This window comes from Schistocerca gregaria, chromosome 4 (assembly GCF_023897955.1).
Source record: "Schistocerca gregaria isolate iqSchGreg1 chromosome 4, iqSchGreg1.2, whole genome shotgun sequence".
Taxonomy (NCBI): Eukaryota; Metazoa; Arthropoda; class Insecta; order Orthoptera; family Acrididae; genus Schistocerca; species Schistocerca gregaria.
The window spans coordinates 613,183,661-613,209,757 of record NC_064923.1 but is presented as its reverse complement, the minus strand read 5'-3'; the positions used below and the strand labels follow the sequence as shown (position 1 = coordinate 613,209,757).

The 26,097-nt window shown below is 39.4% G+C and overlaps 1 protein-coding gene across 1 annotated transcript in view; it reads left to right on the top strand.

Moving 5' to 3' along the window:
- LOC126267833 (dynein regulatory complex subunit 4-like) overlaps nucleotides 1-26,097 on the top strand; it is a 128,143-nt gene that overhangs the window by 15,858 nt on the left and 86,188 nt on the right. Inside the window, exon 3 of the mRNA XM_049973137.1 lies at nucleotides 1,162-1,329. Within this exon, the coding sequence (XP_049829094.1) occupies nucleotides 1,162-1,329 (168 nt within the window). The remainder of the gene's footprint in view (nucleotides 1-1,161; nucleotides 1,330-26,097) is intronic.

Sequence of the window (26,097 nt, the reverse complement as noted above, 5' to 3'; positions counted from 1 at the left end):
TTAGAGATTTTTCTGATTTTTTTTAAAACAAGTGTTTTGTATGTAATCTCTCTGCCTGAAAATTGTATTGTCCTGATGGACTGACACGTCTACATCAGATTTTGCTATATTACTTTAAGTAATGGCATAAATACCAGTTTCATGGGATTGATATTCTTCTAAGTGCTGGTCTCTGAAGTGTTAACTTCCAACCACTGGTTTCTTATCTCAAAATATATAACTTTCATTGTTGAATATATAACAGAAACTATACACTTGTTTTGAAATAGAGGCATCAACACTGATTCAGAACAATAAGCAGTTTATAAACACAAGCCTCACATGCATTGTTCAGTCAAGTCCTCATTCTGTCCAAAATATTAATTTCCAACCATTGATTCCTTACGTCAAAAGATACAGTATAGAAATTTTCTACCAATTGAATAATATAAATCCTGAACAAGGTGGGTCACCCTTTAAACCCTCTAGATTCATGTGAATAATGTATAGATTAGGTACATTGTAGGTATATTTATTGCCAATGTAGTATAATAATCTGTTGTATGAAATGTCAGTGATGTACAAAGAATACAAACATGAGAGCTATTGAAACTTTCTGGCAGATTAAAACTGTGTGCTGGACTGAGACTCGAACTCGGGACCTTTGCCTTTTGCAGGCAAGTGCTCTACCAACTGAGCTATCTAAGCATGACTCACACCCCCTCCTCACAGCTTTACTTCTGCCAGTACCTCGTCTCCTACCTCCCGAGTTCGAGTCTCGATCCGGCACACAGTTTTAATCTGCCAGGAAGTTTCATATCAGCGCACACTCTGCTGCAGAGAGAAATTCTCATTGATGAGAGCTATTGATTGAACATGTTAACAGCTGTCTATCACGTTTCAATGCATTCCAAACACACTGGTTGGATGTGCTGGTGGTTGGAGTCATGTGTGCGTGAGGTGTGCTTTTTTTGTGTGACTGCGTGTGTGTGTGTTTTCTTTGCTGCAGAAGGCTTTGGATGAAAGCTATAATCTGTAACAGCCTTTTTTGTTGTGCCTGTCTGGAACTCAATGTGTCATCTTTACAGGGAGTAGCAATCTGTCCATAGTCATACTTTATGACTCAATAAGCAACTTTTTAGTGTAGAATACTCACTGCAATTGTGAAAAATTATATTTCAGGAGCAGACAAAAGAAATCAAAGATAAAGAAATTCCAATTAAAAAAGAAATTGCAGAAGTACGGAAAAGTAATAAAAAACTACTTCTGCCACTCCGTGAAGCAGAAACAACTGCAGCTGATCGCATTCGCCGAATGAATCATTATGAAAAAGAAAAGTTGTCATTAAAGGTAAGCTGTCTGTAAATTCTCCAATAAATTTGCTTGGGGAATTTTTAATGTTCTTACAGAACATAACAGTGATGGCAAACTGATCTCTACAAATGTACCTACAGTCAAATAAAAATATAACTAGTTTTCCATTACTTAATGATAGTGAAAGATGACAAGTATTCCAGCTATTCGAAACAGATGTGACAGCAGCTGGTAGTACAGGGGAAGGGGAGGGATTAAGATGGAAATATATGTAGGACTTGTGAGATACAAACCAATGGATTGAGCCAAATCATCTTTGTAACATTTTATGTGGTTCTTTTAAGTAAAAATCATTTTATCTTTATTTGTTCAGTCCTTTGATTTCTGTATTCTGTTTCTTCCTACATTAATTCATGTACCATATTCCATAGGAAAGATAATAAATAACAATGAGAATTTGAAATAAATCAAGGCATACACATGTAGAGATGTTGCCTAGCTTTCGTTAATTTCTTTAGTAAAGATTCCACTGAGGATTGGTCACACTACATTAGCTACTGACAACTTGTTCTTCACCCTAAATACTTTTCTTAGTTTTGATGTTAAGTTTATGTGACAATAATGGTGAAATGTTGGCTACATAACATGCCAAGAGTTTGTATCATAAAAGTTAACTAATATATAATAGAAGGATAACCAATGGATCTTTCATTGTGTTTTCACTGTACTGAAAGGGATTCCAGGATGCTAATTCACTTTGCATACTTTCAGTTCATCCTATTTTACAGAATTGTCTCATGTGACAGGTTAATTTAAATAAAATGTTACGAATTATTTAGGGTTACAGAAATGACTGCAGAAGTGCTGTATCATCAGTGGACACACGAACAAAAGCTAAAGAGCTTCACTTTGCTAGCTTTCAGAATGAAATTCTTTTCTTGAGCTGTAAGAGATGCACACACACACACACACACACACACACACACACACACACACAGGGTCTCTCTCTCTCTCTCTCTCTCTCTCACACACACACACACACACACACATTCACTCACATGTACATGCCTGTCTCCCTACATAGTGCTCATTCCACTGGCCCACTGTAAGTGTACTGAGGTGAGGCATGGTGCAGTGTGGGGTGGGGTGAAGGATGGAGAGAGGCAGGAGGCAGGGAGGATGTTGGGGAGAAGAATCTAGGGGCTCATGGGAGAATGGGGATTTGTCTGTGGGCTACCTAGGTGTACAGGTAGAGGGGGCAGATGACAAACAGCTGAGCACTCGATTTCACAGACTAGGGCATGAGATGGCAGCACACAACTAGCTGACATGTATTGGGTGGGGCACCCTTCCATGCCAACCTTTCCATGGGCCACCTAGAAGAAACATTCCTAGCTTCCCTAAACCCCAAACCCCTGGCCTGTTTCAGATTTATTGATGACATCTTTATAATCTGGACCCAAGGGTGAGACACTTTATCCTCATTTCTCTCTTAACCACTTCTCCTTGTCCTCCTCTACCAATTGTGCCACCCTCCTAGGTATCAATCTCCTCCTCTCATATGGCTCATCTCAATCTACATCGAGCCCCCTAATCATCAATAGTACCTGCACTTTGACTGCTGTCAACTCTTTCACACCAAAAAAACCCTCCCATACATCCTCACCACCTGTGGTGGAAGCATCTGCAGTGATGAGAACTCCCTCAGCCAGTATGTTGAAGGCCTCACAAAGGCCTTCACAGACAGGCGGTTCCCCCCAGACCTACTACACAAACAGATCTCCCATGTGCCATATCCCCACACACACCTGATCCTCACATTCACCCCAAGAACCAACCACAAAGAAGTGCTCCCCCCCCCCCATCCCCCCCCCCCTTTGTCAACACTCATTACCACTTGAGACTGGAATGACTGAACCACGTCCTTTGCCAGGGCATGATTTCACAGACTAGGGCATGAGATGGCAGCACACAACTAGCTGACATGTATTGGGTGGGGCACCCTTTAATGCCAACCTTTCCATGGGCCACCTAGAGGAAACATTCCTAGCTTCCCTAAACCCCAAACCCCTATAATCATGCCCTGAAATGAGGTACATCCTACCCAAGATACTTCCACCCCCTCCCAGAGTGGTGTTCTATTGCCCATCCAACTTCCACAACATCCTATCCATCCCTATTTCACTCACACTTGAGTCCCCTGCTGCAGAAATCATACTATTGTGGAAGACCCAGATGCAAGACCTGCCCTATCCATCTACCCAGCACCTGCTACTCGAGCACCATCACGGGCTTATCCTACACCATCAGAAGCTGGGCCACCTGTCAAAGCAGCCATGTTAAATACCAGCTCTGATGCAACCACTGCACATTGTTTTACATCTGTATGACAACTAACCAATTATCAACCAAAATGAATGGCCACTATGAAATTGTTGCCAAAAACAAGGTGGACCACACAGTGGCATAGCAAGCAGCAGAGCACAACATGCAATATTCCAGTGGCTGCTTCACAGTCCATGCCATCTGGATCCCCCACATCCCACCCTACCAGCTTTTCTGTGCTGCACAGATGGAAGCTATCCTTACAGTATGTCCTTTGCTTCCGTAACCTCCCAGATCTAAACCTAAGGTAACTCACAGTTCCCCCCACCCAACAGTGTGTGTGTGTGTGTGTGTGTGTGTGTGTGTGTGTGTGTGTGTACATTCACAACCCATTTCCCATTACCCCTGACCAATATGTGTCAGCTAGTTGTGCACTACCATCTCATGTCCTAGTTTGTGAAATTGCATACTCAGCCGTCTGCCACCTGTCCCTTCTACCTGCATCCCTAGCTAGCTCACTGATGACTACACACTCTCCCATGAGCCACTAGACACTTTCCCCCAACCTCCTCCTTGCCTCCTGCCTCTCTCTATCCCTCACTCCACCCCAACCTGCACCCTCACCTCATCCCAGTACACTCACTGTGGGCCAGGAAAGAAATGGCAGTGGAACGAGCACAATGTAGGGAGACAGATGTTTGCATGTGAGTGTGTGTGTGTGTGTGTGTGTGTGTGTGTGTGTGTGTGTGCATGTTTTTCCTACAGCTTAGAAAAGGAATTTTATTCCAAAAACTAGCAAAATGAAACTCTGTACCTTTTGCTTGAGTGTCTGTTGATGACACAGCACTTCTGCCTTTCTGTGAGTCAACTCTTTATTCCTAAATGGTTCATAAATCTCAACCAGAACATCCTGTGCAATAAAAATAAAGTATTAATTTGACAAAACTTAGCTGTAGGAATCCTGAGTAAAGTAAACAGACACTCACAGAGGGCCTCTTCATAAGTATCATCTGAATGATCTCTCTAAGAAATTATTGAAAAATTTTTATGCTGCAACTGACAACATTCTTTACCAAAAATATTTCTAGATTTTAATATGACTTTATAGCCCAGTACTCACATGAAAACACTACTTTCAACCTAATAAACCATGTCTTAGATGTTGTAGACAGTCACACAGAAATCTATGGATCTAACAAAAGCACTGGATGTAATTGATCATACTGTTCTGAGGAAACGTGAATGATGTGATACAAGAAGACTGCCAAATGACTAGATTATATAATATTTGAGACATTACAAATAAAGTACATGGAAGTAAATGAATTCCAGGTTTTTTTTAATACAAAAATGATTTTTTAAAAGAAAAAATACATAAATGACTTTTTTGACTCTCCACAAGTCACAAACCTTGCCATTGGTGGGGTGCCTTGCATGCCTCATTGATGCAGATAGCCACACCACAAGTGTAACCACAACTGAGGATTATCTGGTGGGAGGCCAGACAAACATGTGGTTCCTGAAGAGGGGCATAAGACTTTTCAGTAGTTGCAGGGACAACAGTGTGGATGACTGACTGATCTGAGCTTGTAACATCACTCACAATGGCTTTGCTGTTCTAGTACTGTGAAGGGCTGAAACGAAGGAGAAGCTACAGCCATAATTTTTCCTGAGGGCATGCAGCTCTACTGTATTGTTAAATGATGATTGCATCCATTTGGGTAAAATATTCCAGCAATAAAATAGTCCCCCATTTGGGTCTCTGGGTGGGGTCTACTCAGGAGGATGTTGTCTTCAGGAGAAACAAAACTGGCATTCTGTGGACTGGAATTCAATAGTGGGAAAAAGGAAGAAGGAAAACCTGTACCTGAATATGAACTGGAAGAAGGGAATGAAAGAGGAAGCTGCCTGGTAGAAGCTGCACAGAGCATTATTCAATTGTAACTAACATTTGGTTTAAGTTTCAGGAAGGAAGGCTGTATTTGCAGAAGATACTTGGAGGCACTGGAAGTTTTCAGACTGATTATATAAACGTAAGACAGAGATTCCAAGAGGCAGATTTTAAATTGTAAATTGTAAATTGTAAAATAATCCCAGGGCAGATGTGGACTCTAGCCACAATTTATTGGTTATGAACTGTATATTAAAACTACAGAAATTGTAAAAAGGTAGGAAATTAAGGAGGTGGTACCTGGATTGCTTGAAAGAACCAGAGGGAGGTTGTTGAGAGTTTCAGAGGGAGCTTTAAGTGGTGTCTCACTAGAACAGGGGAAAGGAATACAACAGAAGATGAATGGGTAGCTTGGAGGCATGGAAGGCAGCAAAGGGTCAAAAGGTAAAAAGCCAAGGCCTAATAGAAATAACACAGGAGATACTGATGAAAGGCAAAAATATAAAAATGAAGCAGGGGAAAGGGAATACAAATGCCAAAAAAATGAATTTGATTGACAGTCCAAAATGGTTAAGAAGGAATTCATAGGACAAATGGAAGTATTTACAAACATATATTCACTAGGGCAAAGACAAATACTGCTTACAGATAAATTAAAGAGGTCTTTAGTGAGAAAAACCAGTCCTAAGCTAAGAAGGGAGGTCTGAAAAGGAAAGCTGTAGTGTTTGTACAAGGGAGATTAACTTGGAGGCAATATTACAGAAATGGAGGAGGATGTAGATGAAAATAGGATGTAAGATACAATTCTGTGAGAACAAGCTGGCAGAGCACTGAAGGATCTAAATTATAACAAGGCTCTAGGAGTAGATGACATTCTGTCAGAGCTACTAACAGCCTCAGGAGAGTGAGCCATGTCAAAACTCACCTGTCTGGTGTGCAAGATGTATGTTACCAGCAAAATACCATCAGATTTCAAGAAGAATGAAATAATTACAATTCTAGGGAAAACAGGTGCTGCCAGGTGTGAATATTGCTGAACTGTCAGTTTAATTAGTCATGGCTGCAAAATACTAACATGAATTATTTTTAGAAGAATGGAAAAAGTGGCAGAAGCTGACCTTGGGAAGATCATTTTGGACTCCAGAAGATTAGATGGGTAGATCACAAAACAAATGAGAAGGTATTGAACATAATTGGGGAGAAAAGATATTTATGACACAACCAGACTAGAAGGAGGGATCAGTTGGCAGGGCACATTCTGAGACATCAAGGGATCACCAATTTAGTGTTGCATAAAGGAATGGGAGGTAAAAATTATAGAGGGAGACCAAGAGATGAATACAGTAAACAGATTCAAAAGGATGTAAGTTGCAGCAGTTACTTGGAGATGATGAGGCTTCCACAAGATAGTGTAGCATGGAGAGCTGCATCAAACCAGTCCACAGACTGAAGACCACAATAACAACAAATGACTTTTCCTCATGTCAGGTATTGAGATCCAGTGCTATTTGTGGATGACACATCTATTGATCAAATAGGAGAGTGATGATGTCCCTGTAATTGCAAAAGATATCATGAAAGAAGTGTATCAGTGGTATACCAGAAACAGGCTAGTAGCAAACCCCTATATATTATATCCATGAATCTCCATACACAGCAAAATTAAAGTGCAGCACAACAAATAATATGTAAGTTAATGATAAAAAATAAATTAAGTCATGGTTATGTATTTGACAGCATTACATATTTGTTACATTAAGCACTTAAGAATACAAATAATTTAAATTTTCATGGAAATATTTACAAATTTGAAATTTTGACCCTCATAGTTTTTGTTCTTTATAAAAATGAAGAAAACATTTCCTTTTATTTGTGATAAGCAAATTAACATGACACTTCTGGCAGGTTACTGATGGATTTCCTTTGCAGTTTGGTATCTTTCTTTCACCTCTCTTCCCAATACAATTGACCAGTGCCCAACTTTGTCCTGATGAAATGGCTTTGATGCATGCTCTACTTTCTTCTTCTTTGTGTGTTCAGTATCTACACTTTTTTATGGGACTTACTCCTCTAGTGTTACCTTTCCTCAACAGCAGTTGTTGATAGTAGCATTATTTTTTTGAATTTTGAACAGGTCAGTATTATCTCAGTTACTTTTCTGAAAACTTTCATATAATTTTATACACAGTATGATATATTCCAAGCTAAAATTTGTGAAAAGGAATTTCTTTATAAAATATTTTAGTTTTGATGTTAAAATTGATAAGTACTAGTTATGAATGTACAGTTAAAATTATTTTTTAGAAACATTTGAAATTACAAAGTATTTGAACACTTAAAATCTCTATTATTAATTAAACAATCCTGTATTGTTTACTATGTTCATTTCTGTATTCATTTATGAAATAATAATTGAAATTAATAATGTAACAGAAACAAGTAGAATTTCAATTGTTAAGAAAAGTTGGAAACCCTTGGGAACATTGTTATTTTCACAGAATGTGGGAGTTGTAAGCATGCCTCTGATGTGATCGGACATATTTTTGTGTGAACATTGTAATTTTGGCTTTGTTAATGTGAAAAATAAAAATACAGAATGTATAATAAAATGTAAGAAAATTTTTTTATGTAAAAAAAAAAGCTTCAGCAACAATCTTCAGATTTATTTAGTTCAAACCAACAATGAGGAACATATGTGACACTTTTCAGCTTCAAGAATCAGACCCCTAGAGAAAAAGAACTGGAGCCAACTCAGCATGACCAGCTTAAGTAAACTAGAAGTTAAATTGTAATTTTTGCTGCTCTCAAATCTTCATAAAAGACATTGTGTAATGTGGACTATAGATGGAAGAAGGAAGGAGGTGTTGGATTACAAGTGTGGATATTGTCTGTGTTTAACTGACTAATAATTAAGTTTTGTCTGTTGCAGAAATTGTTTTATTTTGTTGATTTTGGAAATTTATGTATGAATAAATTTTCCATCACATGGAGCAATACTGAAAGCTGCCCAACAAAAGATCTTTATACCAACAGTGACAATGCCCTACCAATAATGATGAACCGGATTGAATGAAAGTGAAGAGAGCTTCACAACTACAACCAGGGACATCAAAAAGCAAAGAGTTAATTTGTGTGTGGATATGTGTGGCAATTAATAATCAGTGAACAGAAATATGAACAGATAATGATAGCAAATTTGTATCACTACAAACATAATTAAATGACTCGAAAACTGAAAACAGTACTCAAATGGACAGGGTACAAGATCAGATAGGTCAACTTAGTAATAAAGTTTCAGAGTTAAAAAATGGGTTGTCAGAGAGGTTAAGAAGAAAAAGTTGGTGATTTAGAAAATAAATTTATTGTTTTAAAAAATGAGTTTGTAATTGAGTCAGCAAAACAATCAAAGAATGTTGATGACTTCAGAGTTGAACAGATGGCTGTAGCAGAAAAACTATGTTAGTTGGGAGCTACCACCCAGCAAACTGTCACCAGTTTAAAGCAAAAAATTTAAAATGTATAAAACAATATGCAGTTCAGGAAAGTTTTATTAACAAAAATCTGTATGTAAACAATGGTATTGCAGGGTCCAACACTCCTATCATAAGTTTTCCATCAGATAATTTACATCCAGTGGATTTTCTGCATCACTATGCATGAATATAAATAAAAAAAAATTCCTTAAAACATTTTTGAAGGTGAAGTTCTGTTAAGGGTAAAATTTAAGTCAGTGGGAAACACATCAGAGTTTCAAGAAAAGTTTTTAAAATAAATTTTGGTCAGAAGCAGAACAGGGGAGAATCAAAAGTGAATATGTGAATAGTCCCAATTATTGGGATAGGGATGGCACTTTTTAGAGTTTTGTTAGAACCAACTTAAAAAATTAGCACATCTTGGCAAAACATTTGATGAAATGACCTTGACTGATGCACTTAAAAGGAGAGTACCAGAAAGATTGCAGGGGGATTTGGTACATGGACCAAATGATTGTCTTGAACAATTTTTACGATATGTTTTTTAATGGCTGGACTGGGCAGTAGAAATAAATATGTACTATAATAATCAGCATGATAAAAATCACAATGGGAGTAATCACAGAAACAGAGATAACAGTAACTTCTATCAGGATCAAAGTGTCAATAAACAGAGAAATTTTGAACATCAGCAGGACAACAATAATGGGGATGGCTATAGGCATTTTAATAGAAGATACAGTCATAGAAGTAACTACTCAGGAAACAACAGTTCTCCTTAATGTAGGTCCACATTTTTGGGGTGAGGAAACACAATAGGAACATGACCCCTAAGTTACACATACAATTAAACAATAATAACACTGTTAATGATATGGCACATGTATCTGAAACTGAATAGAAGGAATATTAGATTTTTCGTTTACATTTTTATCGAAAGTTTTGGGGTACTATGTTTAATTATGGTGATGTATGTGCTAATTTCAAACCTGAATGTGAGAGTAGTGGGAATTTTGATGTAGTATGTATTAATGATTTCTTCTCTTTGTTGGAAAATAGTGTTGTTGATGTATGTAAATCAGTTGATGAATGCATTGGATCAGAACTAGTCTGAGACTGGTGGCTTATTGCAAATGAATGTAGGTGAGGTAAGTGACTTTTATGAAGATGAGACATGTATTGTTAGTGATGTTGTTGATGAATTAATTTTGGAGGCCTATGATGATGATGAGTATCAGGTGTTTGTGGAGTTTAAGAATAATGAAGTTTTCGAGTTATTTGTGAATGATGGTGACAATACAGGTAAGGTATGTGATGTATGTAATACTGAAAGTGAGGGTCATGGAATACGAGTCTAGTCAAAACAGTTTTTCATTAATGTCATACAGAGTAATGATCCAAAGAGTAAACATAAGGTATCAGTGAGCTTAGAGAATAAAGGTAAAAACTTTTTTTGGAGTTTGCTTGGCACCAGATTGATAATAACATAGATAATGGTGCATTCTGGAATAAGTTAGCTGTGGTTAGTCAGAATTTGTATCCCAAATGGTGGACTGAAGTGAAAGAGGATCTAAGCAGGAAGTGTAATTTTGACAGTAAAGTGTTTTGTGTCCCTTTTGTAATAAGTGATGTTAGTTGTGCCATGGAATCTATTCATTGTGTTCAATCCTTACCTGACAACATGAGTAACCAAAGTAATGTTTCAATACCTGTGAAATTGATAAAACCTTGTGAAGACAGTTTGGATGGAGCATTTCATGAAACTGAAAGTGATCTTTTGCATGAAGTGTCTGACAACAGAGAGGCTGATTCAGATTTTGGGTGTCCTTACATTAAAATTAAGATTGATCAGTGGGAAGGAAACTGTTTGATTGATACAGATAGGTCAATTTGTGGTATATCTGAACAGTTCAGAGACAAGATCAAGTACAGTAAAAATTTTGTGGAAATATCTATTGCAGGTGTAAGGACAAGAGGAACTACAGGTAAACAAAGCAAATTGGTAAAACCTCAGGTACTTTTAACTTTTAATATAGAAGACATGACCTTTAGACATGGGTGATTAGTGATTCCTAGTCTGGAAGAAAATATAATTCTCAGTATTGATTGGACAGTGAAAGTTGAGGCTTGTTTTGCATGGGGTGCTAAAGAATTGTTTGTTTTGGAACCTAGAGGTAATACTTATGTGAAATCTAATTTCTGTATTTTAAACTGGGGGAAAAGTTGTAACTATTTGCAAACCATTGAGAACCAAGATGAGTACCAGACATTTTATGATATAAATTTTGATGATCCCACTTGAAATTAATTCTTGAAAGTATACTGCATTTTTGTATAGAGGTGTTTTCAATGCTGTGTGGTGCCATTTGGGCTAAATGTATATGTAGCTGAATTCATAAGAGCCCTGGATTCTGTCTTAGGAAGTAAAGTGAGTTGAAAAGGTCAGTATTTTGAAACTGTAGAAGATTCTAAAGTGATGGAAGCTAAAACTCTTAATGACCAACAAAAGGAATAACTTAGGTATTTGTTATTTGAGTTAAGAAATGTGTTCAGTGAAAGAACAGGGAAGTAAAAGGCTATCAGAGCATTCTTCACCATATCGATCATCAACCTTTCTTTCTCAGAACATATAGTGTACCATATTAAAAAAGAAAAGATTTAGAAAAGAAATTCAGAAAATGGAAATATGGGGAGTAATTGAGAGAAGCAGGAGTGCTTACAATAATCCTTTGGTTGTGTTAAAAAAGAGAAATGGTCATGTGAGAATTGGTTTGGACTCTATACATCTTAATAAGTTTCTTATCAGCAGGAATGATTATCCTGAGAACATGGATGAGCTGTTACAAAAATTTGATTGTGTAAAATCCATGAGTAGTTTGGACTTGACCTCTGGATTTCACAAAACCCCACTTGAAATTAATTCTTGAAAGTATACTGCGTTTTAGTATGGAGGTGTTTTCAATGCTGTGTGGTGCCATTTGGGCTAAAAGTATCTGTAGCTGAATTCATAAGAGCCCTGGATTCTGTCTTAGGAAGTAAAGTGAGTTCAAAATTAATTGTGTATGTCAATGGCATTAAAGGTCACTGAAAAGACTTGGGAAAAACATTTGGATCTGTTAAGAGATGTTTTTTTCAAAATGGGACTCATCAGATATGACACAGAAAACAGGAAAGTGTAAATTTGGTGTGGAAGAAGTAAAATTTTTGGGGCATGTTATGTCCGAGAAAGGAATTGCATCTGATAGAGAGAAACTTGGTGCTATTTATAATTTTTCTGCTCCTTATGGCAAGAAACAGTTTATATCATTTTCTGGGTTAACTGGATCATACAGAAAATATTTTAGCATCCAAGCTTTGAATGCTTCATGCTTGTGTAAACGATTGTAGAAAAATACTGGTTGGGGTTGGAATCAGGAATGTTGTACTATGACAGACAGTAATGATGTTTGTTAGGTGTGCAGTTATTTCAGGAGGTTGAAGTTGAAGGTGTTACTGAAGATAGATCACTTGCATTTGCTAGTAGAGTATTGCAGAAGTGTGGAAAGGCATATACTGTAACTGAGAAAGAACTTTTGGCTGTACATTGGGCATTCAACAAATGAAAAATTATTTACTAGGTCACAAAGTTATCAGCTGTACTGATCACAAAGCATTATGTTATCTCCAGGAGTGTAAGCTGTACCCACAACAGAATTACTCATTGGGCCTTGCTTTTACAGCAGTTCAATTGTGAAATCAGATACATTAGGGGCATAATCATTGTAGTTGCTGATGCTTTGTCTAGGCTACCTAGAGGGAGTGACTCATCTAACAACTTTGGAGAAGGAGAGAAAGAGTTTAGAATTATGAACTTGAGAGGTATGAAAGAACTAAAAGACGTCTTGAAAATTTTCAGATAAATCATGATCAAATTTTGAAATTGGTTAAGAGCATGTTCAGTAAGAAAGGTGGAGAAAAGACTGAACAGTATTATAAAGTACACAAGGGCATTTTATTCAGGAGACATAACACTGACCCAGATGGTTGGAGTTGGCTGGAATAATGTGTCAACCAAATGTACACAAAAGATTCAGAAAAACATCTATTTTTATAACACAGGAAGGAGAGTCAAGAAGAAGAATGCCAGGTGTGACAGATGTCAAAGTGTGAAGGTTTGTTGTTGTTGTGGTCTTCAGTCCTGAGACTGGTTTGCTGCAGCTCTCCATGCTACTCTATCCTGTGCAAGCTTCTTCATCTCCCAGTACTTACTGCAACCTATGTCCTTCTGAATCTGCTTAGTGTATTCATTTCTTGGTCTCCCTCTACAATTTTTACGCTCCACACTGCCCTCCAATGCTAAATTTGTGATCCCTTGATGGCTCAGAACATGTCCTACCAACCGGTCCCTTCTTCTTATGAAGTTGTGCCACAAACTCCTCTTCTGCCCAATCCTATTCAATACCTACTCATTAGTTATACGATCAACTGAGCTAATCTTCAGCATTCTTCTGTAGCACCACATTTTGAAAGCTTCTATTCTCTTCTTGTCTAAACTAGTTATCATCTGTGTTTCACTTCCATACATGGCTACACTCCATACAAATACTTTCAGAAACGACTTCCTGACACTTAAATCTATACACAATGTTAACAAATTTCTCTTCTTCAGAAATGCTTTCCTTGCGATTGCCAGTCTATGTTTTATATCCTCTCTACTTCAAGCACCATCAGTTATTTTGCTCCCCAAATAGCAAAACTCCTTTACTACTTTAAGTGACTCATTTCCTAATCTAATTTCCTCAGCATCAACTGATGTAATTCGACTACATTCCATTATCCTTGTTTTCCTTTTGTTGATGTTCATCTTATATCCTCCTTTCAAGACACTGTCCATTCTGTTCAACTGACCTTCCAAGTCCTTTGTTGTCTCTGACAGAATTACAATGTCATCGGCCAACCTCAAAGTTTTTATTTCTTCTCCGTGGATTTTAATACCTACTCTGAATTTTTCCTTTGTTTCCTTTACTGCTTGCTCAATATACAGATTGAATAACATCGGGGAGAGTCTACAGCCCTGTCTCACTCCCTTCCCAACCACTGCTTCCCTTTCATGCCCCTCGACTCTTATAACTGCCATCTGGTTTCTGTACAAATTGTAAATAGGCTTTCGCTCCCTGTATTTTACCCCTGCCACCTTTAGAATTTGAACGAGAGTATTCCAGTCAACATTGTCAAAAGCTTTCTCTAAGTCTACAAATGCTAGAAACGTAGGTTTGCCTTTACTTAATCTTTCTCCTAAGATAAGTCGTAAGGTCAGTATTGCCTCACGTGTTCCAACATTTCTACGGAATCCAAACTGATTCTCTCTGAGGTCCGCATCTACCAGTTTTTCCATTCATCTCTAAAGAATTCGGGTTAGTATTTTGCAGCAGTGGCTTATTAAACTGATTGTTTGGTAATTTTCACATCTGTCAGCACCTGCTTTCTTTGGGATTGGAATTACTATACTCTTCTTGAAGCCTGAGGGTATTTCGCATGTCTCATACATCCTGCTCATCAGATGGTAGAGTTTTGTCAGGACTGGCCCTCCCAAGGCCGTCAGTAGTTATAATGGAATGTTGTCTACTCCCGGGACTTTGTTTTGACTAAGGTCTTTCAGTGCCCTGTCAAACTCTTCACGCAGTATCTTATCTCCCATTTCGTCTTCATCTACATCCTCTTCCATTTCCATAATATTGTCCTCAAGTACATTGCCCTTGTATAGACCCTCTATAAACTTCTTCCACCTTTCTGCTTTCCCTTCTTTGCTTAGAACTGGATTTCCATCTGAGCTCTTGATATTCATACAATTGGTTCTCTTCTCTCCAAAGGTCTCTTTAATTTTCATGTAGGCAGTATCTATCTCACCCCTAGTGAGATAAGCCTCTTCATCCTTACATTTGTCCTCTAGCCTCCCTGCTTAGCCATTTTGCACTTCTTGTCAATCACATTTTTGAGATATTTGTGTTCCTTGTTGCCTGCTTCATTTACTGCATTTTTATATTTTCTACTTTCATCAATTAAATTCAATATTTCTTCTGTTACCCAAGGTTTTCTACTAACCCTCGTCTTTTTACCAACTTGATTCTCTGGTGCCTTCACCACTTCATCCCTCAGAGCTACCCATTCTTCTTCTACTGTATTTCTTTTTCCCATTTGTGACAATTGTTCCCTTATGCTCTCCTTGAAACTCTGTACAACCTCTGGTTTAATCAGTTTGTCCAGATTCCATCTCCTTAAATTCTCACCTTTTTACAGTTTCTTCAGTTTTAATCTACAGCTCATAACCAATAGATTGTGGTCAGAGTCCACATCTGCCCCTGGAAATGTCTTACAATTTAGTACCTAGTTCCTAAATCTCTGTCTTACCATTATACAATCTATCTGATACCTTCTAGTATATCCAGGTTTCTCCCATGTATACAACCTTCTTTTATGATTCTTGAACCAAGTGTTAGCTATGATTAAGTTATGCTCTGTGCAAAATTCTACCAGACGGCTTCCTCTTTCATTTCTTTCCCCCAATCCATTTTCACCTACTGTGTTTCCTTCTCTCCCTTTTCCTACTCTTGAATTCCAGTCATCCATAACTATTAATTTTCGTCTCCCTTCACTACCTGAATAATTGCCTTTATCTCATCATACATTTCATCAATTTCTACATCATCTGCAGAGATAGTTGGCATATGAACTCATACTATTGTAATAGGTGTGTGCTTCGTGTCTATCTTGGCCACAATAATGCATTCGCTATGCTGCTTGTCATAGCTTACCCACACTCCTATTTTTTTATTCATTATTAAACCTACTCCTGCATTACCCCTATTTGATTTTGTATTTATAACCCTGTATTCACCTGACTAAAAGTCTTGTTCCTCCTGCTACCGAACTTCACTAATTCCCACTATATCTAACTTTAAACTATCCATTTCCCTTTTTAAATTTTCTGGCCTACCTTCCTGATTAAGGGATCTGACATTTCATGCTCCGATCTGCAGAACGCCAGTATTCTTTCTTCTAGCACAGCAAGGCCGTTTTGGTTAGGATTACAAGGCCAGATCGGTCAATCATCCAGACTGTTGCCCCTGCAACTACAGAAAAGGCTGCTGCCCCTCTTCAGAAACCACGTATTTGTCTGGTCTCTCAACAGATACCCCTCTGTTGTGGTTGCACCTACGGTATGGCCATCTGTATCGCTGAGGCACGCAAGCTTCCCCACCAAAGGCAAGGTCTATGATTCATGGGAGGAGTGTGAAGGTAAGTAACCAAATAAGTAGAGGTCAAATGCAAAACATGCTGTCTAATAGTGACCTAGACCTCAAGTCTGTGGACATCTATGGACTTTTGCCAAATTCTAAGAATGGATTTTGTTATGTTTTTGAGGTGGTTTTTTTTTTTTTTTTTTTTTTTTTTTTTTTTTTTTTTTTAAGTTTATAAGGCTGATCCCTCAATAGAAAGCACCAGTAAGTAAATCATTTCTAAGTTTGAAAACACATATTTTCATCAGGTGGGTTTTCCTAAAACAGTTTTATCTGGCAATGGTTCTCAGCTTACATCACAAGTTTGGGAAGATTTTGTTGGTCATGCACAAATAAATCATATTATATTCTCTGTGTAACATCTGTCAAGTAATCTGCAGAATAATATATGAGAGATCTGGAAGACTGTTTAGAACATATCATAGTAAGAATCATACCATGTGGATAGATTATGTCAGTGATTTTGAGGATATTATGAACAGGTGACAGCATTCTTCAAAAGATTTTTCAGAATTTGAAGTCTTGTATAATTGAAGACCAGCTAACTTTATTTCTTAGGACATTGAGTTTCATCCATGTAAATTTCTGTCATTGCAAGAAAGAGAAGAGTGTGACAGGGAGAAGACAAAAAAGCAGGATGATAAGAGAAAGCACAGACATGATGCTAAAGGCAGATTTTCTAATTTTGATGTAGGAGATCTTGTGTTGGTGGAAGCCAAAGAGAAATCTAAAGTTTTGACATGTGAGATATAGAAATTCTTCAATATTTGTATAAGACCATTCAATATTCTTGAAAATCCACATCCTAATATGTACAGACTTGTGTGCTACAAATCTTCTGACATGGGAATATAAAATCTTTGAGATGCTCTGCAGTGTGGTGCATTTCTCACTGTCATATCTACTGTGGTTTTTCTCTCCTGGGTCCTTAAAGTCAGGGAGGTTTGACTGGGACACTCTGTAATGTGAAATATTTTCTGAATAGAGTGAGGGATGTAGATAGATGGCAGGAAAATTGTTCATTTCATGAAAACAGAGATTATGAGTGGTACCAGGAAAATTGAGAACAGGCTAACAGAGTGAATCAAATAAATGTGTGATGTAGAGAAGGAAGAGATACAGGAAGTTTTAGGGGTAACAGTAGAGGTCAGGAAAGAAGAGGAGAATTTCATGAGGGAAATGGTATCCTGCAACAGTGTGGGCTCATCTTGGGTTGAGTCATGCATCGGGGCCCATGAATATGACAATTTGCCACAATTAGACAAGGTGTTTAGTTGTTTGTAATGATAGGTTGTAATGATACTAGTAATGTTAGTGGAGGTGATAGAAAGTGTAAAAGTCAGAACTTGGTGATTGAAGAGATAGTGCCAGTAGTTAGTTATAGGAGAACAAAGAGACAGTAGGTTTTTGTATGGAGATGTTTTCCCATGTGTATGGTAGTATAAAAGAATATGAAGAGATGCAGGGAGGTAAAAGAAAATATAATATAATATGAATTGAAGTGTTGAGAGTGAAGAAAAATTGTGAGAATACTTGTAGTGATGAAGAAGGAGAGGAGGTACAAAGGGATACATTTCTTTTACATAGTAGTTTGCAGGAAAATGGTAATGAAGGAGGGCAAATTTCATATGTTACTGGGGGGAGGAACTTCTACAAATTCGTTGAATCATAATGTCAATCAAAATACAGAGGAGAAAGTTATTCTGTTCATCATTAGTAAGGATAAAGGGGTGACGACTTGTAATATTGAAGAAAGAGGTTTCAGTGTGATTCAGAAGGAGTTGGAAAAGGTGGAAAATCTAGAATTAGGTTGGGGTAGATTGGGAACATAGCAATATTGAGGAAGAATTATTGCATGAGGAAGAGGATATTGATGATATTAAAGCTGGGCAAACTTTTGTAAAAATAACGATCTGTAGTAGGAAAGAGAAAGCTCTTTTAGACCCTGGCAGTGAAATTAGTGAAGTGGCTGAAGAATTTTATAATTGTATAAAGGATGATAATGAGGTATTGGACGTGCTAGCATTAGGACTGAAAATAATTGGTGCTACAGGTAAACTGAGTAAAGTTGTTAAATGTCAGATTATTTTAGAATTCGAATTTGGGGCATACGTTTGGTACACAGTTGTTTTGTGATACCTGCCTTGGGTGTTAGTATTATCCTGGGCATGGAGTGGTTAACAGATTGTAAAGCAGAGGTTACTTGTGGTGAAGTTTCACCAGTTTTGAGAGTGAATGATCAGAAACAAAAGTGAATTTTGATGATATGATAATCAAGTAGTAGATGAAAATAACCTAGGCAGTAGAAGATGAGAGTGATGCCAGTAGGAGTTGTTGGGATTTAGAACTGAACTAGATTATGGTAATAGTGAAGAAGAAAAATGAATACTTGAAGAATTGAAGGTCCAAATGGACAAACTAGAAGTTAAGGGAAGTTTTGTGGATTAATAGAGAAGTATTTTCAAATAAACCATGTAAGGTTAAGAGTTTTGAGTATAAATTAGATGTGAAACTGCATGAGTCTTTTGCAAGAAAATCTTTTTCTATACTGTTTGCATTGAGGAAAGCAGTGTATAAGGAAACTAAGAGGATGGTAGAGTGTGGTGTCATAGAGAGGAGCAAGAGTAGTGGGTAAAAAGGATGGTAGTGTGAGGATGGTCCTAGATGCTAGAATGTTGAATACTATAATGAGTAGAGAAACTGATTGCCCAGAGATTATCAGTGGAATATTGCATAAATATTACAATATGAATTGCATGACTGATGACTGACACATACTGGGCTACTGGAAAATTCCACTTGCAAAGGAGTATAGGAAGTATGCTGCATTCTAGGTGAATGGAAGTGTTACCAATATACTGTGGTTCCCTTTGGCTTGAAAATTAGTGTGTCAGTGTTCATATGAGCTATTGACCAAGTCTTATGACCAGGGATGAGTTCCAAAACAAAAGTGTATGTGGATGACCTATTAGTTGCCATAGAAACTTGAGAAAAGCATTGTAACTTCTTGAATGAGGTATTTCAGGCTTTGAGAAAAGGGGGCATGACTTTGAGACTTAAGAAATGTGAGTTCAAAAGAAAAGAGATAAAATTCTTGGGTAGAATCTGATCCACCACTTGTATCAAAGTCAACACTGAAAAGACAAAAGTAATTAAGGAATGTCCATTTCCTAAGAATCATACACAGTTGAAGTCTTTCCTAGGTTGTGAAATTTCTACAGAAATTTTGTGTCTGGTCAGGCACAATAACCCATGTTTGAATAAGTTGTTGAGTCCTTGACACATGGATGTGAGAAAGCTTTTAATCAGTGGAATTATTTCAGAATTTTGGGAATGAGGAGAGGAACATCATAGGACAATTGCCTTTGCAAGCAGATCGTTGACTAAATATAAGAGAAATTATATTGTAACTGAATGTGAAGCTTTAGTGACACTTTGAGGATTCAAAAAAATTCAGAGATAGTCTAAGGGGAAACAAAACTATAATTTATACTGATGACAGAGCTCTCATATTTTACATGAAATTTAGGCTGATGCATTCATGGTTTACAAGGTGCACCGTATTTACACAGTAGTTTGAGTACAAGATCAAATACATCAAAGCTACACAGAACAGGATGACAGGTGCATTACCCAGGTTGCCACTAGGAGAAAATGGTGAAATAGGTCAAGATTTAAATGAGGAGACTGTAAAATTATTTTATATGAAAGGAGTTCCTGGAGAAAATAAAATAGAAAATATTTTTAAATACATGAAGAGGAGATACCAAAATTGTGATGAGGTATGGAAAATAGTAAAGAAAGACTTGGATGTGCCGAATGCTAACAATAAGTTGCTGCAGTACTACAAAGTACGTGGGAGAGTTTTATTTAGACAAAGTAATGAGAATTCAGAGGATTGGAAGGTGTGTTGGCCCAGTGAATACATAGATGACATAATTGATTACATTCATTTGAGTCTTGGACATATAGGTGCTCTATCCTTTGTGCAAAGCAACTGGCAAGGCAATTTTGGCTAATTTAGAAAAAGTCTGTTTTGTGAAATTTGGTAAACCCAAAGTTATACTTTCTGACAATGAGTCACACTTTACCGGTACAAATGGAAGGAGGGGTTTGCTAGTCATGGAATAACTGTAATACATACATCAGGAAACCCTGCAGTACATTATACAAGAGAAATTGGAAGTTGTAACAGGGTTTACTGTTTATGAGATTATGAATGGAGAGAGGACTTTAAATTTCGTAGAGGCTGTCTTTTCCTCTTATGGAAGAATTAAGTTGGGATGGAAAAAGAAAGTAATGAGGGGATTAGTGGAAAAAAGGTTAGAGGAGAGGAAAAAAGATGGCATGAGAGGATAAATAGGGTAGACATCAAAGCAGGAGACCTGGTGTTGGTTAAGACCTATCAGAAATCCAAGGAGATAAATAGTGAGATACCAAATTTTTTGATGTGTACAAAGAATCTTTTTTAGTGGCTAATATTCCACATTCAAATGCATTCTATCTGACTTATCCTAAGTCAAAGAAGAAATTTGCTGTTAAGAATGTGGTCAATTTAAAACTGTATAAGGCAAGAACAACATTGGTAAAAACTGTGGCTGTAATGAAGGAAAGGTTCTTTGCAAGATTTGGGACCGAGGAAGAAATACAGAGGGATGACTGGGTGTGAAGAGTGAACCTCGTGTGTTTCACTACTCTTTAGTGAACATGTGCAGTGGTGTGCATAGGGCCCCAAGCTGTGACAGAGCTGTTTCATTTTTTAGTTTTCTGCACTGCTTCCCACTCTTCAACTATTCTTTATATCTGTTAAAACAATGCTTCAACTATCAACCTATCCAAAGCAAGAACTAAGTATATGCTACCTAATGTGAATGTATTCTTGTTTGTTCATTTTCCTGAGGATGACCAGATAACGAGTTAGTGGTGGAAGATTTGTTGAAAGATCAACAATACTAAGGTAATTTGTTATAACCTTTAAACACCAATAATTGCTTGGATATTCAAACACACTCACTTAGAAACATGATAACAACTCAGTATCTCTTATTTGACTGCCATGCTGTGACATGTGGCCGGTGCCGTTGCTAGCTAGGTGGTGCTCCCGCACTCAGCCGAGTTGCGGAGCACCTCTATCGCCGTGTTTGCGCGTACTGTCGTGGCGGCACTGTTAAAAGTCATGGCACTGTCACAACTCTTTTCTCCCCTTGAAGGAGGAAAAAAAAAAAAAAAAAAAAAAAAAAAAAAAAAAAAAAAAAAAAAAAAAAAAACCTCACTTCCTTGGAGACATGGACAGTGCGGAGACATCCATGGCCTCTTGTGAGCACCCGAGAAGATCCCGTGGAGACACGCGAGAGTATGGTCGAAAATGCCCAGGGCGGAAGCTCATGCGTGAAACGTGCCTCCTGGACGAGATGATGGGTGAAAATTCCGGAGCAGGATCCATACGTGTCGTGGACCTGGGGGTGTGCTCCAGCGAGATGGGTCCCGGAGAAGGCGGCGTCACAACTAGAGCTAGTTCCAGCATACTCGGAAGCAGTAGCGACGTCGGCTGCATCAACACGTACGGTAGATAGGCAACAGCGGCAGGACTGGCTTCTCGGGCTGGTGGAGGCAAAGGAAGGGGCGGTGGCACCGGTGTGCCCACCACTCGAGCGCGCATCTGGTCATAATGGAGAACAACCATGCCGTCGTCCGTACGTATTTCACAAAGCCGGCGGCCGCGAAGAGCCTTAACCACCCCTGGAATCCATTTAGGGCAAGATCCATACCCTCGTGCCCACACATCGGTGCCCATTGAGTATTTTCCTGCACTAGGGGACACAGCACAAGACCTGACAGGGTGAAGCAGGTGCAGTAGAGTGCGCAGTTGGTGGCCATGCAAGAGTTCAGCAGGACTACGATCACCCAGAGGCGTGAAGCGATAAGAACTCAGAAATTGCAGTAGAGCGTCATCTGTGGAAAAATCACTAAGGAATTTTTTCATCTGCCTTTTGAAAGTGTGGACAAGGCACTCGACCTCCCCATTTGATTGCGGATGGAAGGGAGGTGCTGTAACATGATGAATCCCTTGTCCAGTACAAAAATCACGGAAGGCCTGCGAAGAGAACTGAGGGCCATTGTCTGTGACGATCATGAATGGAAGACCTTCTAGCACAAAGATTTTGGACAAAGCCAGCGTCATCACCGCAGTGCTGGGTGACGGATATCGAACAATGAATGGAAACTTCGAGAAGGCATCAATTAACAGTAGCTAATAAGTACCGAGGAAGGGGCTGGCAAAGTCAGCATGCACCCATTCCCATGGCTGCGCCAGATCAGGCCACACAGAGGGCATTGTACGAGGTGCAGCCAGTTGTTGAGCACACTGACCACATGCAGCAACCATGTGGGTGATGTCCAAATCAATACCAGGTCAATAAACATACCTGTGGGCCAAGGACTTAGTCTGAGAAATACCCCAATGGCCTTCATGCAACAGTTTGAGAACATCTTTGCAAAGAGAGGCTGGCACCACAACTCATGGAGATGCGCCATTCGTGGCCAGAAGAACAACACCATCACGAACAGACAAACGAAGGAGCAAGCCATGGTAGTTGCGAAGGGGATCCGATGCTCGGCCCTTGGTCCTGTCCGGCCAACCCCGTTGAACAAAACCAATCACCTGACGCAGGAGCGGGTCCCGCGCAGTAGCTGATGCGACCTGCGAACCTGTAAGTGGAAAACCCTCAACCGCAAGACATTCTTCCTCATCAATGTGGAAACAGAGTAGTTCAGCACGATCGAAAACCAGGTCAGGGCCCATCGGCAATTACGACAATGCATCAGCGTTGGCATGCTGGGCTGTGGGGTGATAGTGAATCTCATAGTGAAAACGAGACAAGTATAAGGCCCAACGTTGCAGGCGGTGAGCTGCCTTATCTAGTAGCGACGCCAATGGGCTGAACAGAGAGACCAGCGGCTTGTGGTCAGTGATGAGGTGAAACTTAGAACCATACAAAAAAAACCTGAACTTTTTTAGAGCACAAATGACAGCGAGCACCTCCTTTTCAATTTGCGCATCGTTGAGGGTCTTGGAAGCATAGGCGATGGGTCGTTCTGACCCATCCTCATACCGATGGGCGAGAACAACCCCTAGGCAATACTGTGACGTGTCAGTTGCCAGAACCAAGTGCTGACCCAGACGGAATGTGGCAAGACAAGGCGCCGACTGCAAATGAGCCTTCAGGTGGTCAAAAGCCTGCTCACACTTGTCAGACTAACAGAAAGGTACGTTTTTGTGTAACAGCTGATGCAGTGGATGAGCTACCACCGCCGCGGATGGAATGATTTGTGATAATAAGCAATCTTGGCGAGAAACTCCTGAAGTCCTTTGACTGTAGATGGCTGGGGTAGAGCGTTAATGGCTGCAATGTGCTGACGTAGAGGACGTATACCCTCACGGGACAAGTGGAAACCAAGATACACAATAGAGGGTTGGAAGAACTGTGATTTGTCCAGATTGCACCTCAACCCAGCCGAATGCAAAACCCGAAACAGTGAACGCAAATTGAAAAAGTGCTCCTCAGTGGAGGCCCCCATGACAACAATGTCATCCAGATAGTTTATGCAGCTGGGAACGGAAGCCGTGAGCTGTTCCAAAAACCGCTGAAAAATGGCCGGCGCACTAGCTGCGCCAAATGGTAACCGCTGGTACTGATACAACCCACAAGGAGTGTTCATAACGAGAAATGCCTTGGAAGAAGCATCCAACAGCAACTGATGGTACACCTCCGACAAGTCAAGTTTGGAAAAGAACTGGCCCCCAGCGAGCCTGGTAAATAACTCCTCAGGATGGGGAAGAGGATAAGTGTCAACGAGGCTCTGAGCGTTGACAGTGGCTTTAAAATCACCACACAGTTGCAGACTCCTGTTTGGTTTAGAAACCACCATGATTAGCAATGCCCATTCGCTAGAGGTAACAGGAAGGAGAATCCCTGAAGCTGTTAACCTGTCTATCTCAGCCTTGACAGGTGCACGCAGGGCCACCAGAATAGGGTGTGCCTGGAAAAACTTAGGGCGAGCTGTAGCTTTAAGAATAATGTGGGCTTTAAAATACTTGGCACGACCCAGACCAACAGAGAACATGGACGAAAATTCAGAACACAATCCATCCAGCTGTTGATACAGAATATCCTCAGATATGAGGTGCACAACATCATCAATGTAGAACCTGAACAGCTGCAAAGCATCATACCCAAACAGGTTTTCAGTGCCCGCATGATCCACCACATAAATTGTGAGTGGCCTAACAACAGACTTGTAGGCAGTGGAAGCATCAAACTGGCCAATGATAGGAATTTTCTGTTTATTGTAAGTTCTCAGATTTCACATAACTGGAGACAGGGAGGGGAGCCCAACTCCAAATACGTGTGAGAATTAATGAGAGTTACTGCAGAGCCAGTGTCCACTTGCATGTAAATGTCTTTATCCAGAACACGAACAGTAACAAACAACTTATTTGTTTGAGAAAGCACACAGTTAACATTCATGTCCGATACCTCGTCCTCGTCGACAGGAACTTTAGGAGACCGACACACAGAAGCAATGTGGCCTTTTTTCCTACATGAATTACATGTGGCCCAACATTTTGGACACATGGCCCTGTCATGCTGTACAAAACAACGTGGAAAAGAAGGAAGTGCGGAATGATCCTGCTTCTGTGGTTGCTGTTTTCGCTGCGAGCGTTGTGGCACAACGTGACGTTGTTTATGTGATTGAACCGTTGCCACATCTTCGTTCTCCTGTGAAACAGGCAAATGGTCCATGTCAAAAGTTGACTGTACAGTGCCTACATCACACCACGTGTCTATTTGCGTGCCAGCAGCATGAGACGCATCAAAGGATTGAACGATGCTTAGAACTTTCGACAACGACGGGTTTGGCAGTTGTAGGGCACGTTGCCAAACTTCTTTATTAGGAGCAAGCCGTAGAATAGCATCCCTAACCATTGAATCAGCATAAGACTCATGATGAGTGTTCATGACAAACTGACATTTCCTACTCAGACCGTGTAGTTCCGCCGCCCAAGCCCGGTAAGATTGATGGGGCTGTTTACGACACCGGTAGAACGCCACACAGGCGGCAATGACGTGGGTGTTTTTTTGGTAATAGTTAGACAATAAGTCACACATTTCTTGGAAGGACAGAGAGGCAGGTTCCCACAGAGGGCTAACTGAGATAGCAGCTTATAGATCCGTGGGGAAATCCAAGATAGAAATAACAACTTACACATAGGAGCGTCAACAACACCGAAAACCAAGAAGTGTTGCCGCAAATGCTTCTCATAATCCTCCCAGTCTTCAGCGGCTTCATTGTAAGGAGGAAATGGAGGCGGAAAAGAGAAAGACAGACAATGAGTAAGCAATGTCGACAATGCCTGAATAGCAGCCGTCAGCTGTGTTTGTTGTTCAATAAGCACTTGCATAAGCTGTTCCACGTCTGCCCCATCATGAACACACAAATCCACAATGCAGTGAAAATATCTGACCTCGTTACCAAAAAGTGTTATAAACTTTAATCACCAATAATTGCGTGGATATTCAAACACACTCACTTAGAAACAATAGCTGGTTACATGATATCAACTCAGTACCTCTTACTTGACTACCGTGCCATGACATGCGGCCGGTGCCATTCGTAGCTAGGTGGCGCTCCCACGCCCGCCCGAGTTGCGGAGCGCTTCTATTGCCGTTTGCGCGTACTGTCATGGCGGCACTGTTAAGTGTTGTGGCACTGTCAAAACATAATTCTTTGGGAACAGTTTTGTGTAGTAAGTACTAACAAAAGCAAAGAATGGTAT